This window comes from Nipponia nippon, unplaced genomic scaffold (assembly GCF_047370975.1).
Source record: "Nipponia nippon isolate SJK-2023a ecotype South Korea unplaced genomic scaffold, ASM4737097v1 scaffold_2, whole genome shotgun sequence".
In the NCBI taxonomy this organism is placed as follows: Eukaryota; Metazoa; Chordata; class Aves; order Pelecaniformes; family Threskiornithidae; genus Nipponia; species Nipponia nippon.
In genome coordinates this window covers 104459833-104476178 of record NW_028262336.1, presented here as the reverse complement: position 1 = coordinate 104476178, position 16346 = coordinate 104459833, and the positions used below count along the sequence as shown (strand labels likewise).

Here is a 16346-nt window from a genome sequence, read left to right as displayed (position 1 = left end):
TCCATATCACAAACTATAGAACACACAAAAGAACCTCTTCACGCAGTTCACATTTATAAAACTCACTGTCACAAGATGCCGTAGATGCCAAAAATATAAATGGATTCAACAACCGATTAGATAAATCCACAGACTAGAAGTCTAGCACAGGATATTAAGCACAAAGATCCACATGGATAGTCTTCAGCTGAGAAAGTCTCAAAGCTGTAGATTGCCAGAAAAGGTACAGTTGTATACAAGGGATGTTTCACTTCACACTTCTGCCTCGTCTTAAACTCTCTCCTAAGTATCCTCTAATGGCGACTGTCAGAGACAGAATATAAACTGGACAGATTTTTGGCCTAAACCAGTAAAGCCATTTTAATGTTAATGTAATGCTGTTGCAAAAAAAAAAAATACAAATAAAAACAGGCAGACCTCATTTGGGGAAATGTTAACAGGAATGTTGTGAAAGAGATGAGATGCATTTATTCTGCTGTGCTCCACAGTGGTAAATCAGCCAAGCTCAGGCTTGTGTCCAGTTTTGGTTATCACATTTTAAGAAGGATGTAAGCAAATTGGACAGTCTAGAAGAGAGTGACAGGATTATGAAAGGTTTGAAAAATACGACCTATCAGAAAGAGAAGACAAATGTGGGACATGACAGCATGTTTGATACTTAGAAGGTAAAGAGAAAGAGTGAACAACTATTTTTCATGTCTGCAAGGAATAGGAGAAAAAAAAATTTAATTTGCAATTAAGGAGATGCACTGCAATTAGAAGGAAACATTTTGTACAGATACTGAACTACTCCAAACAGCTACTGAGGGAGACTGGAATCTTCTTTAGTGAAGGTATTTAAAACCAGCTTAGATAAGCATTGGTTCAGTATGGTTTAGACAGATTTGACTCTGCCTCAGTGTAAGGGATGGATATCTTGAAGTCTCTTCTATACTTCTGATTCCATAATCATACATTAGGGTTTGGTTTTTTTTTGGTCTCTATTATTTTTTCAGAAAAAATAAACCAATAATTTAAATGCTGCTTTAATGAATATTGAGGCATGCAGATTTAGACAGTCACATTTGAAGGCAATAAGGAACTAATTGATTGTCCTCCTAGAATAAAGCAGTACCAGTGACAGAATAAAATGCCCCGCACATTTCAAAGTGATGCATCTTTCTAAGTTCAGTCATGCCTTTTTTTCTGGCAGTCATCATTATCAACGTTGCATTTGAATTTGTAGTTTCTCTCAAACTTCCTACTAAGCATACCGAACAATCCAGGTTTAGAATATGTTTCCCCAGTCTAGCTCCTCAAAATCAATTTCAAACAATAACAAACATAGCCTGCACTTTGAATGCAAAAATATCTATGTTGTTCCCGAGCTCCAGCCATCAAATACACAATCTATTCACACAATGGCCACTTTCGTCCACTGTTTTCACACTGTCCCTATCTGACAGGTGGCTTTTCAACTTATTCACACTAACCTGCTTGAGAGGCAGACTGCATTGCAGCGGGCAGCGCACTTGGTACCAGACCTCCTGATGGTAAAATGCCACTCAGATTTATACCTGCAGGGGCTATGGCACCAGTGTTGCACCCCAACATGGGGTTTGAACCACTCATCAGTGTCTGTGCTCCACTGTAGAAGAGGAAAGACAACACATCAAACCCAAGTGGTACAACTAAATCTGAGCAACTAAATTTTTGCCCTCTGTCTCACGACAAGTAAATCAATTGTTTGCTGTAAATAGGATTATGGATAAAGCATCAAGGCAGCTTAAAAATTGTTATGCCTAGGGTATAACAAATGTGTAAATCCATGTTCTCGGTATATATGATTTTTTTCTTTGGTATAATCTATGGAAAATAAAACACAAGTGGTTCTTTTATTCTAGAAATACTGGAAGATCAGTCTTCAAAATGGTTGTACTACCATAACAAAAAGTTAAGAAACAGGTCTGTGTTTTCTTTTTGCACTATTAAACAAAAAAAAAATCTGTCTAAATAATCAACAGCGATTAACTGCTGAACACCTTGCATGAGTAATTTAAGTGTCTGATACTTGCACTGAAGCACACTATGTGTCTTACACTGACCAAGTTATATTGATCACAGAATTTCATTTAGTCTAAAAAGCAGTTCACATTATACCACACAATCTATTCTTTACAGCAGCATTTTTAACCACCAAATGAGTTTTAGGGATCAAAGAATGTTTAACCTCAGTGTTTGATTAAATTGTTAGAAAACAGATTTGTTGTTTTCTTGTGTTTTACATACATCCTTTCATTCATAGGCACTTTAATATCAAATCTCTTTCCATTTTTCATTTAGACTGGTCTGCATATGATATTCCACTTCCTGATTAATAAGAAAAGTTTTCAAACTTAAAGAGCAAAACCTCAGAAACCACTTAAATTGAGGTTAAGCTTATGAAATTCAACTATATGCATCCAAAAAGCTGAAAGCACACTTTTCTTAATAGACCTTTTCAATATTCTGATAGTAGGTGCCTTATATTTGAGAAATACAAGTATTTTCTAGTGGTTCTTCACTTTATAATTACAAAGTGAATGATCTTTTTGTATTGCAGATCCTGAAAAATATCTGTCCTAATGGATGCTGGACAGTCCTGTACCACTCTCGCCCTCCCCACCCCACTGCCCCAACCACCAACCCACCCAGGGCAAATTAAGAAAGCATCGTAACAAAAAAACCCAAAAAACTTACCACACAGAGCCCACTACATTGATGAAGTTAAGTCCTGCAGGGTTTGCCATGACCTGGGTGGAGGTTGTTCCTGTAGTAATGGATGTTACCATGGTGGAAAGAGGAATGGTCATTACAGGCAGTGCCTGGCTCAGAGACATTTGCTGCTGAGCAAATGGGGTTAACAAAGTGGGCTGAGGGGTGAAGCCTGAATCTTGGGGAGTAGGGGTGGCAGAAGGGGTAATAGGAGTTGAGCTCTGAGCATCAGGAGGGTGTGGGGTCGATGAAGGGGTGTTGGTTGGAGTAGGAGTAGATGGTTTAGGAGTTCCAGACCCTGCTCATTGAGAAAAATAAAAAGCGCTAGTTTGTTATAAAAGGCCAGTCCTTTTTGTATAATAAGGTTAATGGAATCTTATTTAGCACTGCCAATTTGTTCCATTTTTTAGACTGCAAGTGTTAATTTCTACACGACACGAGTGTTGCAGCACACACTCATTGTTAAGGATGCAGTATAATCACACAGAAAACCCATTCTCCATGCTTAATTCCTTAAGCCATACACCAATTTGTATCCTCCATTAAGTCCTTCCATAATTTATCGTACATTAAGTCATAACTCCATTCAAAAATGCTTAAAATAAAACAATTTCTTAGTGACCATTTTAACCTAATTTATGTTTTTGTCCTAAAATGTTAAACATATAGTCTATACGCACTGCCTGCACAATAGCATTGTGTTAAAAACATATCATGGAAAACAACAGATTCAACAAAGAACACATACTGTTTCAATAATCATGGTGTTGATCTAAATTTCATCAGATTAGCTAAACTCCCATTTGCCAAATTTTGATCAAATAACAATATTTTTTTAAGAACCAAAGGATAATACTGCATCTTTCAAAATTACTGTGTAATTCCTTCTGCTTAAATGTAGCATGTATAGCTATATTTGTTGTGGATGCAGTAAGCACAGTTTATCAGTAGAAAAACAAAACAAAACCCCCAAAAAAGCTTGAGGTGTTTTTGTTTTTCCTTTTTTTAGCTTTCATGTCCTGCAGAAAGAAAGGAAATAAATGTGAATGTCCAGCTGTTGTGACCAGAGCCTTAAAGGAACAACTGTGTGCAGATTTACACAATTCATAGCACTAACATAAACACAGAGTAAATATGTTAGAAGAAAGCTTTTATAATTTTTCTTTTTTTCTTTGTGCAAAACAAGAAGGCAGAAAACTTACACCTTTTGAGCTATCCAGATTTTAAATTATTTAATGCAAAAAGCATATTATAATACTGTGCAGGATACTGGAATGGGCAGTATACAATTATTAATAAAAAAACTGAGAAACTGCAGCTATGATTTCTCTTTGTACAAATCTGTTCACGAAATGTCTCAAGACGCATACATATTTTAAGAAATGTTTATGATCTATAGCTATGATTACAATGATCCTGTCAGCGTTAGTGAAAATACTTAAACTAGTATGTCACTTATTATTGAAATTTACATTTTAACACCTGAGAATATGGTGCTATCATCATCAGCGTCACCACCACACTTGCAATCAGCAATGATTTGTAAAACAGTGTAGGAGTGTTTTAAAAAATCATCTTATCGTTTATTGTATCACCACCTTGGGACTGATCAGATTATATACATACATAGAGATACAACTGCACCAGCTCCTATAACATTTAAAAAACCAGATGCTTAAATTATGTAAAGGCAAACTGATCTAACATACTGTTTTTACACTAGAGGAAAAAAAAAGAAATCTACACTTTGGAATTTTATCTCATCACATCATCTACCAGCCTTTCATAAATGAGATCATACTAATTGCATAAAATGTATTAAAACGTATACACAGAGGGTGCATACATATATACAGAAAAAACGAACACAGTTACAATAAACATAAAATACATACAGTGAACAAGAGACCTGCCTAAAGCTGCACAACTTATACAATTTAGGGTACACTGTACACTTAAGTTTCACCATTCCACAGGTTAAGAAGTTTATCTCAGGAAGCATTTATGCAAAAGCCTAAGATTTAATGGAGAATTTAGGTCGTGACTCACTTTGTGAAGAGCTCGCAGGAGACATGGCAGCTGGAGAGAGCATGCTAACTTGATTAAGATCCATAGATTGTTTCCGAGAAAGACCAGGAGGCTTAGAAGGAGGAGGAGGAGGAGGAGTTGGGGATTTTAGATGGCCACTTGACTGTTGTGGACTAAAAATATTACCTGAAAAAAGCATAATTAAAATACATTATTGTTGTCTGAGTACATGTTAACTCGAATATTTGTTAGGACACAATTTTGTAAACGATATAATCAGAAATCAACAAAATTATGCTCTTTTTACAGAGAAGGTTTTTTTTTAATTAAATCTTTACTAAAGGGATATCATGTCATTTTACAATAGGCAGAACACATAGAAAGGAGACACCGAAGTCAATAAATAATTACCTGAAGAGCTACTTCCTGAACTTGAAGGTAATTTGATGGGAGGAGGTCGGTGTTTTACACCTTTCCCCAATACTGAAGACTGAACAGAGCCTGATATACTTTCTGGCTGCTAGGAGAAAAGAGAAATTCACTATCACAGCAATAATGTGAGCTTCCACATACTTAATAGAAAAGACAATTCAATTAATTTGTATTAGACTTCTCAAAACCATGACAAAATTCCCTTCAAACATTTCAGATTTTTATTTACTTAAAAACATAGCCTATGACCGACTCTCTTTAGATAAAATGTTTACCATCAAGAAGCAGCTTGAAAGTGCCAGTAAAAATCAAATCGAGAAAAAAGAAAAACTAAGGAGTTTCACTTTTCTCTGAGATTCTGAAATCCTTCTTAGCAACTTTTCACAAATGCAAGAGATGCATTTTAAATAAAAGGACAATTTGGTCTTACTTGAAAAATGACTTAATTTCATTCATTCACCATCTGTATACATCTGGCATTTCCAAACAATAAGGATTTAGAGAGCAGGATCAGATTTCCTGATTCTGGGAGTAGGAAGTTAAATACATTCAGGAACATCCCATTGACTTCAGTGGGATCAGAACTTCACTAATCTTTTTAGAGGAAAGGTGCTACCTTTTTACTTGTTCTTATAGCCTACTTATCAGGTTGTTTGAACATAAATTAACTTCAGCTAATCAAGTCTGTAGTTCTCAGTCAGTCACAACAGACCCTAAATCCATAATTTCAATAGCTGACACCATCAAAAGACTCCACAGTGAAACATGTTTATAGTTATAGACTATATATTTTTACCTATAAAGCAAGTATCCCATAAATGAAAGTAATGTCTAAACAAACATAGAGTTCAAAACCTGCTGAAACTAAATAATGAGGCTTTCAATAAATACTTCAATGCTGGAGCCTAAATTAGATGTGCACGGGTAACAAATCAGGGCATCCACCATTGTGCAAAATCAACTTTTTTGGATAGCTTAGCTTCCACTGATTCTCAGTAATAATAGGCACTCCCTCTAGATGTTTCTAATTGTTTGCTTATAAAAAAAAAAAATCTTTTGAGGAAAATTCTGAGGATTACTTTTCTACTATTGAAAACTGTTTTCTTCATTCTGAAAATAAAGACTAATGCCCCATTCAAAAGAGGACTAGATCATTAAGTAGAGAAACCTGAGTAACTTTGGTCCAGCTTTTGGTATGGGCTTGGACAGCCGGACAAGATGACCTCCAGAAGTATCCTCCCGCCCTAAGTTATTTTATGATTTTAATATATATTTATATATAAAATATATACATATATACAAATATACAAAAAATATATACACACACATGCATGCATATGTCTGTATGTATATACACACATACAGAAACACTCATACTCCTTTCTGCAACTGCTGGCGTCTGCATGCTATTCTTCTGGCTGCTACTAAGAACTACCTCTTTCAGAGCAACGTTGTTGCAACTTAAAAGTAGGTATTTAGGGGAAAGATGTAGCAAAGGAAATAGCCCAACAGATACAAAATTCATTTACTAGTTGGAGCCTAAATACAGTTCACCACTAGAGTACTGAATCTGACCAAGGAAGCCAGAAGCAAGTAAAACACAATGGAATGTCAACAGGCACAAGAATCTGGGAATGCAGGAATTTCTACTGGATGTGTGCATACAAACATATGCACTTTAAAGGTTTTGGTCTTGGTTTGTTTGGGTTTTCTTGTTGGGTTTTTGTTTGGTTGGGGTTTTTTTTTGTGTGTTTTTTTTTTTTTTTAAGTTTTCATCTTCAGACTAAAGAGAAAATAATTTTAATAATTTCTAAAGGTAAAAGAAAACAAGTTCAGCTACTACATCTGCTTCTGTGCTTCCTGACCTATAAAATAAAATGCATAGCTGCATTTTACTATACTGCTCTGTGAAAGGTTCATCTGAATAGGGGAAAATGCTACAAAAGAACCTTGGAGCCAACCATGCTATACACAGCCTAAAAAAAAAAAAAGAGACATGCCTAATAGACACAACATTTGAACAGTGAAAACAAAAGTGCTTTCCTCTAACTTTTCCAATATACTCACTTTGAATGATTATGACAATAAAGCATTTAAAAATTCATTCAGAAAGAAATTTCTAGGTTATTTTACTTTTAAACGTGGCTAGCAAGAATTATTCTAATAATTCAATAATCAAATGCAAATAAAATAGATGTATGGCTAAATAAACTCACTTCCATCTCCTTCCCTGGAGAAAGATGACTAAGATTGACCGATCCACCTGAATTATGAAACATTTTCACAGGACATTTAGCTTCATTTTGTACTAACTCCTGATACTGGTTCACCACTCTGAAACAAACAATGAGGGCATAAAGAGATTAACAACTTGGAACTTCTAAAGTAGATACGTATATGTAAACATACACAATTATATGTTACACAGTCATATATTACTTATTTTATGCATAAGTATATATTAGGTAACCATATATTTATATAAAATAGAGATGCACATATACAAAACATATCTATATATATCTTTCTACTTTGTGTTCCTGGGCTCTTTTCTTAAATTTATTCCATTTTAACTTTTCTTTTAATCACTGTCTTTTTTCCTAATGCAAAATAGTTTGAGAAACAAGTTTAAGAAACACTCTTTTGGAGGAATATGCAAAACAAGAGACAGAACAGTTCCCTTCCCAAAAGCAACTGCAGTTCTTTGGGATGTCAGTCAATGGGGATCCCATTCCCATCACATGGGTCCAGAAGCTTTTATAAAACTCTGCCCCATGCTTATGCTCCCTGTGGAACTGTCAATTCTCCTTTAGCTTGAGGTCTATGTCAGATGAGGACTCTCAAAGCAAGGGATGAACTAAGAGGTCCATACTGAATGCACATCCAAGAACCAGTTATCATATCAAAAGTGATCACTCTTCTTTGAGCACCAGGACAGCCAGATCTTATTGTATGAGACTAACGACCAGTGATGTATCCAGGAATTTAAAGCATCAATAGCATCAGGCAAATATGTTTAAAATACTGTTCTGCAAAATAAAATACTCCATCTCCACTAATCCAAGAGAACTAAGTTGACAGAATACTGTTTCACAAACATGAGCAGAATATACAAAGTGACATTGCAGACTTGAAAATCAAGCTGAAGACCTGTTGTTGCTTATACTGTGGCAGACTGAACCTCAATGAAAAACTGCTGGAATATTTCCATTAGCTTACACCTAAATATGATGAACTACACTACATTTTGTTATAGCACTGATTCAATATGCTGCTATGTGACTAATGCAGACATAAGCAAGGGCCCCAAGATACACGGCAGAGGAAAGGGTGCAGTGTACTTTTGTCAGCAATTAGGTTTTAGACTGCCTTAAAATTACAGTGGAATCGGAGTAATAAAATGCCAGGTACTCAAAAAGGTGGTCCTGTCCTCCTTCCTCTTCTGCTGCTTCTTCTTGTCCTAGTCCCTGAAACCCAACTGCTTATTCCAATTGAAGGATTTGTGCAACCCAGTGGCAAACATGATCAGGAAAGCAATCCCACTTAAACCTAGACCCCTGTATTATTGTTGTTTTAGTTTTCAGCCATCCAGTCCCCCAATTCAGCTTACAGCACAAACATAAAAAGTCTCTGTGAGCACAATGGAGGCAGGAGAGAATATAAGCAAAGAGTTTCTTGATCAAAATTATCTATTAAACCAAAGAACATTATTATTGATTTTTGACGAAACCAAGGACTCATCTCCCTGCCAAGCACATAAGAAGAGCCTGGAGGGGTAAGAGCTATGGCATGTACATCACCTCGAGGTCTCCTATAAAGGCAGAAAAACAGAACTGGCTTTGACAGAGATTGCTTTTTAAAGGTTCTGTGCTCATATGCACAAAGAAACACAGGTACTGTGATGTGATGCACACTGACAAACATTTGAAGAAATACTTATTTTGCTGCCTCAGTTATGCCAGAATTACTACTCACAATCATTCTACAACTAACATATACTGCAAAACTGTTTTGTTACTTGCTTCTCTAAGAAAGCTGAATCAAGTAATGTACAACATGCAAAAATAAGTTGTATATATACAAGTCCCAGATTACATTTAAAGTTCAAATGAACAATTTCCATGATTGCTAACTTACCATACAAAATGTCAAGATGAAATTCCTGCTAAGTGCTCTCAGAATTTTATTATTGCCTATGTAATCAAGAATAATTGTGCAAATAACTGTAACAATATGGTCGAACAAAAATTTAGGTAGTGGGCAAGCTGTATACACGTATTTGCTTTCCTCTATTCTTCCTTGCTTCTTAAATATAGAAACTGCACACTATATCCTACTTCTTGTTATGATGATTGATTGCTCTTATTTTCCTCATCTGTTCTGCATCTGTTTCCATAAGCACAACATTAACAGTCATAATGGCTAAAAGGAACAAAATTCATTATATGGCATGAAGCCAAATGGTTTTATATAGTATATTAATTTACCTTTCAGCATCAGTCTTCGAACCAATAAGGAACCTGAAATGTAAAATGTATAATACATTTTCAGTCATGAATTGGACTAGAAGAACATGTCACAAAACCTCAAACAAATATAAATGCTGCTCCTTTTTCAGACCTGCTGAAAATACAAGTAATACTGTATTCATTTAATGGACTGTGTATTATTTAGTATTTTAAATACAAACTTGGCTTCATCACGATATATGCACAATATACGCATGGTCTAATAACGTCTCCTTTAAGAGTAAATTGCCAACAAAGCAGAAGGCAGAAAATGGAAGTTTTGTATTTTATACTTTCAAAAAAAAGTAAGTAAATAACTGCTACAGAATTGCTACTGTAAAAAGTAAAAGGAAAAAGTTATGTATAAATCAACATATCAATATGCTCACACTGAAATATAAACATAAGTGTCCTGTGGGTATGTCAAAAACAGCCCTACCTGTAATATAACAAACATTTAGTTTCCATTGTTTGGTTTCAGTTACACAAATTCTGATTCCTCATGATTTTCCAGAGCTCCTAAATAAGCATTTCTCTTTTGCATAATACTTATGGCTTGCAAACTTACTACTTCAGTGATTTTTTTTTTTTTAAAACACTACAGACCTTTTCTCTGTTTCTCTAGCTAAAAAAAAAAAAAAAGCATTGTTTTATTTTACAGCATAACAACAAAAATGTCTTCTGCACCTTTTACTTCATACGACATTGTTTCCAATGAGGAAGTATCCAAATTTTTATGAACTTCAACTGGTAATGTCTTAAAAATAATGGAGTAGAGCAGTGATTTCCAAAAAAAGCCCAGACCTTTTAATTCACAGCCTTATTACACAACTGTAAGGTAGCACCGCTGTACCAGGAAGATCAGTACTAAGTCTGTGTGCTGGTTTTGACTGGGACAGAATTAAATTTCTTCATACTATGGGGCTATGTTTTGGATTTGTGCTGAAAACAGTGTTGATAACACAGGGATGTTTTCGTTACTGCTGAGCAGTGCTTACACAGAGTACAAGGCCTTTTCTGCTTCCCACCCCACCCCAACAGCGAGTAGGCTGAGGGTGCACAAGAAGTTGGGAGGGGACCCAGCTGTGACAGGTGAACCCAACTGACCAAAGGGCTATTCCATACCATATAGAATCATAGAATCGTTAAGGTTGGAAAAGACCCTCAAGATCATCGAGTCCAACCATTAACCTAGCACTGCCAACTCCACCACTAAACCATGTCCTCAAGCACCACATCTACACGTCTTTTAAATACCTCCAGGGATGGAGACTCAACCACTTCCCTGGGCAGCCTGTTCCAGTGCCTGACTACCCTTTTAGTGAAGAAGTTTTTCCTAATACCCAACCTAAACTTCCCCTGGCGCAGCTTGAGGCCGTTTCCTCTTGTCCTATCGCTTGTTACTAGGGAGAAGAGACCCGACCCCCACCTCGCTACAACCTCCTTTCAGGGAGTTGTAGAGAGCAATAAGGTCTCCCCTCAGCCTCCTCTTCTCCAAACTAAGCAACCCCAGCTCCTTCAAATGCTCCTCCTAAGACTTGTTCCCTAGACCCTTCACCAACTTCGTTGCCCTTCTTTGGACATGCTCTAGTACCTCGATGTCTTTCTTGTAGTGAGGGGCCCAAAACTGAACACAGTACTCAAGGTGTGGCCTCACCAGTGTCGAGTACAGGGGCACTACCACCTCCCTGGTCCTGCTGGCCACACTATTCCTGACACAAGCCAGGATGCCATTGGCCCTCTTGGACACCTGAGCACACTGCTGGCTCATGTTCAGGCAGCTGTCAACCAACACCCCCAGGTCCTTTTCCGCCAGGCAGCTCTCCAGCCACCCCTCCCCAAATCTGTAGTGTTGCATGGGGTGGTTGTGACCCAAGTGCAGGACCCGGCACTTAGCCTTGTTGAATCTCATACAGTTGTCCCCAGCCGAACGATCCAGCCTGTCCAGGTCCCTCTGCAGGGCCTTCCTACCCTCCAGCAGATCGACACTTCCACCCAACTTGGTGTCATCTGCAAACTGCCTGAGGGTGCACTCAAACCCCTCATCCAGATCATCAATGAAGATATTGAACAGGACCGGCCTCAACACTGAGCCCTGGGGAACACCACTCGTGACTGGCTGCCAACTGGATTTGACTCCATTCACCACCACTCTCTGGGCTTGGCCGTCCAGCCAGACTGCACTTATCCAAGCCATGAGCAGCCAGCTCCTCCAGGAGAATGCTGTGGGAGACAGCGTGAAAGGCCTTACTAAAGTCCAAGTAGACAACATCCACAGCCTTCACCTCATCCACTAATTGGGTCACCTTGTCATAGAAGGAGACCAAGTTAGTGAAACAGGATCTCCCTTTCATAAACCCATGGTCATAAACCCATATGATGTCATACTCAGCATATAAAGCTAAGGGAAGAAGGAAGGTGGGAATGGTCAGAGTGATGACGTTTGTTTTCCCAAATAACCATTACGTGTGATAGATCGCTGCTTTCCTAGAGATGACTGAACACCTGCCTGCTGATGGGAAATAGTGAATTAATTACTTCTTTTGCTTTGCTTACGTGCGCGGCTTTTGCTTTACTTATTAAACTGTCTTTATCTCAATCCACAAATTTTCTCACTGTTACTCTTCCAATTCTCTCCCCCATCCCACCAGGGGGGAGTGAGTGACTGACTGTGCAGTGCTTAGTTGCCGGCAAGGGTTAAACCATGACAGTATGGAAAGAAACAGTAAATAACTCAGTCTAGGAATAAAACATCCTGAGTATTAAGAAGATTTTAAGATTTTAATACAAAATAAGATAGGAATTACATACTAGACAATAAAAATAGCCTTCATTAACAGAACTAAAGTTTGCTCAGGCTCACAGCTCCTTGCCTTACTGAAATTTATAGGGTCTATTCTGCAGCACAGGTTCCTCCATACAAAAAATCTGGTACACACAACAAATAGCCAAGAACAGAGAATCTTTGCAGAACCACAGCCAACAACAGCAGATTCTAAACAATTCAAAATGATGAAGCTTCTTAGGAGCTCATGTTTTTCTTTATCATTTATTTAGCCTAAATTTCTTTGCATAAGGGTAAACATAATATAACTACATCTTATGTTTTCACAGCATCAGACAAATTTTTACAACAATCAAAATTATGAGTAACACTGAAAAAGAGTGCTAACAATGTCTCACAGTGTCTCCACAATTTGAGTTGTTCGTGGGTTTTTTTGGTTGGGGCCTTTTTTGGTGTTTTGGTTTTTTTTGGTTGTTGTTGTTTGGGTTTTTTTTTGGTTTTGTTTTTTTGTGTTTTTTTTTTTTTTTTACACAACAACTTTAATGTAAAAGAACATACAGATTTAACATAAAAGTACATTTAAGATATGATGGCTGCTTGAACACATTTTGGGTTTTTTTGTTAAAAAAATTTAGGTTCGTTAGCTGAATTTTTCAAACAAAACTCTTAAATCAGATTGCTAGCTCTACAGTATTTTTATGACTGAAAATTATTAAGTAATGTTTGTCTTCCTTCATCTATCAGATCATAGCACAGTTTAAAAGAACATGCAACTTACTGTGATGGAGTTAATAGGTTGTCATTTTCCTCATCACCTTTGAGTGTCTGGATTTTACCATAGTACAAGGGATTGCCAAGAGACTGAAAAATGGTCAGTTTTGTTTTTTGAAGCTGATTACCAACTTCACATTCAAACACATAATCATCTTTTATTTCCTAAAAAGACACAAGAAAATAACTAAATAAGTCTTAAACAAGTGATAACAGAAACAGCTAGTAAAATATGCCAGTTCTAAACAATACAGTAAGAAAAACACTATAAGAGAAGGGGTGCATTATTTAAAATGAAAGCGATTTGAGAAGAAATTATCTGAAGGGATGAGGGGAAAAAAAGTTTATTATATCTTAAAAATAAAAAAATATTGCAAACCCTAAACAATCATGTTAGATATGGAAAGGCAGACTGCACAAACATATATAGAAAGTTATAAGTTATGACAATGCAAAAAAAAATGCTCTGAGTAAAACGTTAGAGATGAAGATTAAGTTCTCTGGAAAAGTATTACTTCTTGCTAATATGAAACTACAAAGACATTTGTTAATGAAGATTAATTCTTTGTAATTTCAGAGGCAAGATATTATGAACTGATTTATGGCCAATTATATTAAATGACTACTTTTTATCAAATAATGTAATTTGTGCCAAGAATCTTAAGGTTCAACTTAAACATTGCAGAAAGAGCTTTTTGTAAGAGGTATTTACTATTACTTAATCTCTTTCAACATTTAACATTTTCATTTTAACAGAAGCTCTTTTCCATCAGTTTTTGAGTATCTGAGTGAAGAAAGCAATTTGTTGAGCAGAGTACTGCTCTCTAACTTATTACGCTTTCTTTACTATGCAGCAACAGTCCATGTTACTCGGGAGGTTAAAGTTGCTTTTCTTTGTATTTCTGGAAAACCTGAGGAAATTACAAAACTGATTGCATGCATGCCGCGCTGTATGAAATTACAAGTATCTGTGGTAATCTTTCTGTGTTTATATAACACATGGAAGATTAATTGGGGGAGGGAAGACTATTCCCACATTACTTAGATTTTGTGGAAATAAGAGGCATTTTAACTAGAGACAGAGAAGTTTGGCCAAAGGTCTAAACTACTCACATGGGCTGGCCAGACAGTTGGTTGTGAGTCATCAGGCTTGATAGACTTTTCCACTTTGGCATATTTTTCCACCTTAAAGAAAATGGAGATACCAGAAAAGAAAGAACAACAGTATATTGGGCCAGAGTTAAAGTCAATCTAGCACAGTTTCCTGTTTTTAACAGTGGCTAACATGATAGTCTTTAAAAGTGAGTGCCAGAAACAGACAAGGATAGCTTGATAATTTGTACAACGTCCCCCCTTTGTGTTATGCATTCAGAAAAAGTGAATTGGAGAACCTTCAGAACTTTACATTTATTCTGTTACACCACATTTGCTATGTTAAACTTAACGAAAGTGTGAAACATAGCTTAAGACTACAGATTGAAATCACTGCCTGCAGTGTGGAATGGTTAAGAAATTGACAATACCAGTAATACCTAAAGACGCTGATTAGGTCAGGTACAACACTGTCGAAGTGCAAAGGGAGAGAAGGTTTGTACAAACTTAAAGCATCATTTCACATGTAATGCACACTCTTGCCAGCCCTTTTAACTCCAAAGCTACAATCTTGTCTAGTCTACTGAGTGCCTTCTGTATGCTCGTAGTATGTGTTTTGGCAGTGCCAGAAACTGAGAACGTGAATGTCCCTGAGAGCAGAATACACACGGAGTGATCAGAAGAATTCCCAACTAGAATTCTCATGTAAAAAAATTAAACTATTGAAAATATTATGTCCCATAGTATCATAATATGTCAAAACCCAGGGATTTCTACCAAGCTGAGAAGTGACTAATTTTTAAGTAATTTCCTTACCTCATTTCCTTTTCTATTTTTTACATTATCAGACAACTTCAAATAGACATGTGCTCATTGAACCCACAGATGAACAATACTAAAGGTCTGTTTGCATCCAAACTATCATGTTACAATTGCAATGTATTCCAATGTGGTTTAGCTTATGTTTATACTTTATAGTACAGAAAAATAATTTTAAACGTTAAAGTCACTTCCACTTTTTAAAGGTCATTCGTTGACACTGGATACTCTTTAGTCACTTCTTCATACAATACAATGTTCAATACAATTGCTAGTAATTGCTAATGGTAACAACTGGACTTACATCCACTTCAGAAGGTGCAGTCAAGTAGCAAGGGTTCTGTTTCCACATATCTACGCACTGGAAGATGAAAAAGCAGTATTAATGTATTAAAAGTTTTAAATAAATAGTTAGAAGTATACCCACTTATGACTCGAACACTTACATTTCCAGCTTTAGAAATTTTGAGGTCATACTGCTGGGCTCCTTTCCTCTCCTTTCTTTTCTGTAAGTAGTCAAGTAGTCTGAGCTGAGGTGGAGTTGAATAGTGAGCTACTTCCTGCTGTCTGTTCAGAGACGACCTTGAGTACCTTTTGAAGCACCTATGGTAAAATGACAGATAAGCTTGTAAAACCGTCAAAATTAAATTCCCCACTGCCTGAGTACAAACACAAAAATTATGCAGGGAAATGCTACTTACACTGAGACTGAAAAACAGGTTTTGAAATATTAATTTAAAATTGCTATTCTGGATTACACTGTACAACTCAAACTCTTGATTTAATATTTTTAAAAAATACTAGTATTCTGTTCACATGTTTCAGCACTAAGAATGGGGTTATTTTTGAAATGCATAATTGAAGTACATTGTCAAAATGAGTAACTAACGGAAAAGTTGCCAAGCTTAAAATATTTGTATATTATCATAGATTTCAGTTCTGTCGAAAGATTTACATGCTGCTTATGTAATTGTAAAGTCATAAACACAGTCACTACCCTCCATTCTTGGTCTCGTGCCAAACCCACTGACACATTAATGCTGTTCTGGACATTCATTTAACACCTTCACCTATTTTTCTAGTGGAAAGTTTGCTGACCACCAAGCTCTAATTTTAAGGACAGCTTGATCAATTTCACTATTTATACTTTTCTAGACATTACCACTGGTTGTACATTA

General features: G+C 36.4%; 1 protein-coding gene across 9 annotated transcripts in view; it reads right to left on the bottom strand.

Moving 5' to 3' along the window:
* Positions 1 to 16346, bottom strand: part of SUPT20H (SPT20 homolog, SAGA complex component) — a 37913-nt gene that overhangs the window by 6862 nt on the left and 14705 nt on the right. For 6 of the 9 annotated variants that reach the window (XM_087759621.1, XM_087759616.1, XM_087759617.1 and 3 more), the window contains exons 11-20: positions 15615 to 15771; positions 15473 to 15529; positions 14371 to 14442; positions 13265 to 13422; positions 9681 to 9713; positions 7410 to 7527; positions 5173 to 5281; positions 4783 to 4947; positions 2719 to 3031; positions 1473 to 1627 (exon numbers count right to left, since the gene is read on the bottom strand). In XM_087759621.1, the coding sequence (XP_087615747.1) occupies positions 1473 to 1627; positions 2719 to 3031; positions 4783 to 4947; positions 5173 to 5281; positions 7410 to 7527; positions 9681 to 9713; positions 13265 to 13422; positions 14371 to 14442; positions 15473 to 15529; positions 15615 to 15771 (1337 nt within the window). The remainder of the gene's footprint in view (positions 1 to 1472; positions 1628 to 2718; positions 3032 to 4782; positions 4948 to 5172; positions 5282 to 7409; positions 7528 to 9680; positions 9714 to 13264; positions 13423 to 14370; positions 14443 to 15472; positions 15530 to 15614; positions 15772 to 16346) is intronic. The other 3 variants (XM_087759620.1, XM_087759619.1, XM_087759615.1) reach the window with 3 other exon arrangements.